Source organism: Strongylocentrotus purpuratus, unplaced genomic scaffold (assembly GCF_000002235.5).
Source record: "Strongylocentrotus purpuratus isolate Spur 01 unplaced genomic scaffold, Spur_5.0 spur5_scaffold_11, whole genome shotgun sequence".
In the NCBI taxonomy this organism is placed as follows: Eukaryota; Metazoa; Echinodermata; class Echinoidea; order Camarodonta; family Strongylocentrotidae; genus Strongylocentrotus; species Strongylocentrotus purpuratus.
This window is the reverse complement of record NW_022145596.1, coordinates 21758232-21762450: the sequence shown is the minus strand read 5'-3', so window position 1 is coordinate 21762450 and position 4219 is coordinate 21758232. Positions and strand designations below refer to the sequence as shown.

Sequence of the window (4219 nt, the reverse complement as noted above, 5' to 3'; positions counted from 1 at the left end):
ATGATAAGAAATGTGGCCAAGTCTTGGTAAAGTTACAAACACTTGTACAGAAAGATGTATATGGGACTACATGAACACGTGGCGTAAAAAGCCGGCCCCCCCCCGATTTTTACGATGTTACATGCATATTTAGAATATGAAGGCATTTGAAGAGCCATGCTTTTCAGGGAACATGTCTTAACTAATGTTCTTCCACACTTGCATAATAGAATGAGTAATGCTCACAAATTATTTTTCACCTCTTCCAGAACTCAACCTTCTCTTTAAGTCTTGAAAGTAAATGGCACAAATCAGTTCTAAATCATTTGCCCTGCAGTAAAAAAAGACACGTAAAAAAAGAAACGTCATACAGTACATTGCACAGAATCCCCCAATAGGTAAGGTACATGTGATTGTAGATCAAAAAGGATTCGAGTTTTATTTTTTAAAAAGGATTCGAGTTTCATTTTTAAAAAAAGGATTCGAGTTTCATTTTGAAAAAAAATGAAAAGAAGTGTGTGATCTTGTAATATTGGTTAACAAAGTTTTGCAAAATGGTGATGATTTTTTAATCCATTCTCTCGCTTTCTTTCTCTCTTTTTTCTCTGCAGATAACATTACGTCTGTGGATGTGAAGTGACATAAATGAATGGAATAGAAAAATAGATTCATATTTCTGTGTGGTAAGTATCATATTCACCTTTGACATTTAATCTAAAGGACATTTATTATTTATTATTATTTATTTATTTATATATATTTATTATATATATTTATTTTTTTTTTTTGGGGGGGGGGGGGGTATCAGAATGAATTTAAACTCAAGCTGATTCTGTATTGTTTATCTTGCAGTAGAGGGGTTGGTGAAGAGCAGCAAAATAAGAATTTTTGCTGGAAATTACAATTTGTAAAAAGCCCAACTCTCAATTTGTACATAATCATACATGTGTCAGGATACTCTGTTTGTATTGGTTTTCTTATCTTTCATTACTCATTAAAACTGTTGTATATATGTTTCAATGTTTAGCAGCAGATATCATTTATACATAATCTTGATTCTGTGAGAATTTTCCTTCTGTCATAACTCTATAGATTGCCTTTTTATTTATTTGTCTTTAAATAGTATAGAGTCCTTAGTTTGTGAACGAGATACATGTTTCTAGGATGGTCCCCAAGCAAAAATTTAAACATTTAAAATTGGAATGTGAAAGGAATATAAACTATAAAGGTTCCTTGAGGCCAGATTAAAGGCTCTAAGGTTCTAAGATGCACTCTGATGCAATCTAAACCATATTTGAAAGCACTTTCAAACACATGTTAATACTTCATAAATAATTTAGGGTGAGAATGAAGTTATGAACCTGTACATTTGAAATTGAAACATTGAGTTAATTTTGAGACCTTTACTATCAAAATTCAAACATAGAGCTGATTCTCAATCCTGTATAATAAAAATTCCAACCTGTTGCTTTTACATGTTTAAACCCTGTGTGGACCTCCTTGTGTATTTAAAATGGTCTCTGTGTATTCATAACAGGAATAGTACATGTAGTTACTAAAAATGTGTCATTTAGAAACTGATCTTCTTATTTTTTGTCTGAGGGCAAATGCCAAATGAGGTCACCATTACATTTGAAATGTTCATGTACATGTAAAATCAGCACTCATGCTGTGTTATATAGTAAATATAAGCTTAGATTTTGGTAAAAAGTAAATACATTGTGCATGTAAATGTTTTGTTTGTGCATTGGATGTAACTTTAAAGTGCTATCAGTTTAAAATATTCAAAATATGATATGATCATGATGGCAGATTGTGTTTCCAATCTAAAGATGTTGATAAACATGGTTAAAGTTAATATCTTGCTTAGAACTGATCCTAATTAGGTTTGTTTGAGCTTATTTAAAATTATAGTATGATAATGTTCTCTCTCTCTTTCTTTCTCTGTTTTGAAGTATATCTGTTTTTTTAGCTTTGTTTCTTATTTAGTATTATACTTCCAAGTTTGGGAGCTACATGTATATTGTGCAATCTGTCCCATACGACATGTACTTTTTCCCCAAATATTCCATCCAAAAAATAGAAGAATTCCATGTAATGACCTTGGAATAATGGTGCTCTTTGGTATCGCTACCATTAATCACACATGTAGCAGGCCTGATAATTACCTGATTTAAATTGGTTGCCTGATTATTATATTTTTGATTTTTTTTTTTTCTTTTCTTTATTTCCTTTATTTTTCCAGACTTTTTCTGTATTTTTCCCCAATTTTCTTACTCAAAAGGGGGAAATGTTGTTAGATGCCATTCTTTTCCCCCTGAATCCTTTTTATTTTTATTTTTACTCAAGGGGGGGGGGGGGACTTTTTTTTCTTCAGTGGTCACTTTCACCCCTGTAATCACATCAAGAGATTTTTTTATTCATGGATGAAATACGCGGATAAGAGTCATAAATGTATGTTGTATATTATACATTACACATAATCATCCCTTTGTGTAAATGCTTTATTTATTTTATTTTTATGCAGTCCTCTGTGCAGCATGGTCTCTTGGAGAACATCAAACATCGGAAAACATCATGGAATCAATAAAGATCAAGAGCAATGCGAGGAAGTCAACCTACAGTGGGAGGCCGAATGCAGCCCACCAGGAGCAGCTGAGAATGAGACAAGCCTTAAAACTGAAGTCCAATGCCAACCGTGTCCCAGTGAAGTCATCACCAACAACATGGAAGAGCCCCGGATGGTCCCTGAGCGCAAGAGTGCGTCAAGGCACCAGGGACGAGCTTCTAACTCCAATGGTCGTCGCGAATGACAAGGAGAGCATTCCAGAAGCTGCAGCATTGAACAGTGACATGAGCAGCGGATCGGGGAATGTCGAAAATGGCGCCAGGAGTGAGAAGAAAAGTCCAGATCAGAGAAGCCTCTGGTCACTCTTTTCAGCTCCAAAAGAGAAGGTAGATGAAAACGCATCCCAGGTAGATTCCATCACCAATGGTTCTGGTAAAAGCGATGATGACCATCTTACACCTCAACGTGTCAAAAGAGCTCCATCACGAGATCCAAGGATTAGAAAGAGAGAGGAGTCTAAGGCAGAGCTCACCAAAAAGATCAGTCCAACTTCTTTCAATCTCTTGTCAAAAATGAAACCACTGAAAAGTGCTTCAAGGAACTTCTTTGCACATCTGGGGAAAAAGCCAGATGTTTCTGCTAGCCCGGAAGTTAGTGCGACTTCAGAACATGATAGAGTTACATTGGACTCTCAAAATGATGCAAGTAACGCTGCAACAGAGCATCGTGACAGCAGAGTAGGTAAAGGGCAACAGTTGTGTCAAGAAACAAAAACTTAAAAGACATCAGAAAAAAGAGCTCAAAGAAGGAAGAGAATTATGAGCAAAATTGCAATATACTTCATCTGAGAGAGCAAGCAAGGATTTGCTCAAGTGCTAGAGATAAAAAGGAAAATTCTGTGACGGTAGAACATTCTAGGATGAAGGAAAGTGGTAGTAAAACAAGAAACAAAAGAGGAGAAAATGCACTTCCCGACACTGGGGAATTGGTCTCGACAAACCAAAATCAAGATAAAGACGCTTCATTAGCAGAGGATGCTACGAGTGGCACAGCCAGCCCTACAAAACTTGAGGAAGGACCCAGCAAGGACATAGCTATGCCTACTCTGACATTACCGGCAGAAATTGAGCATAAGCGATATCCAAGTAATGTGTCAAGTGAACTTGATGATAGCGAGTGTCTATTCATTGATGAGCAAGCCCATGCTGATTCTCCATCAGATAATGATGAAGACTCCAGTAAGGTACAGGATGAAGAGGAAAGTCATGTCCTACGTGTGTGGAGTCTGCAGTCAGAGGGAGAAAGAAACAGTGACTTCCAGGATGTTGACCTCAGCAGTTCATTCGGTGGGGATGCGAACTCTTCACTGGGTCTGGATGATAGTTTACCATCCGTAGGTAATGAATCTCTGAACAGCTTTGGTGTGTCCAAAACAGAGAGTGATGCGAGATTTGTTGAGAGACTCCATGAAGTTGAGAAATCAGGTGCTTTGTCAAAAAGCTGTAGTGAGAGAATCTTAGAGACAGCCAATGCCACTCTCAGGAATGCAGATACACGTATCCACAGGAGCAGGAGTTTAGAAGAAGGCCCTCCAAAGTTACAAGCTCAACCAAACACACATCATCTTCTACAGGAATTGGATAGCTTGTTAGAGTCCAGTACTTTTCAGAG

The 4219-nt window shown here is 36.9% G+C and overlaps 1 protein-coding gene across 1 annotated transcript; it reads left to right on the top strand.

Moving 5' to 3' along the window:
- Nucleotides 1–584: 584 nt before the first annotated feature.
- LOC115922282 lies at nt 585–3465 on the top strand. The gene is made up of 2 exons (XM_030980895.1): nt 585–662; nt 2507–3465. Exon 2 carries the CDS (start codon nt 2557–2559, stop codon nt 3325–3327), a length of 771 nt encoding a protein of 256 aa, XP_030836755.1. The 5' UTR covers nt 585–662; nt 2507–2556; the 3' UTR covers nt 3328–3465.
- The last annotated feature ends 754 nt before the right edge of the window (nt 3466–4219 follow it).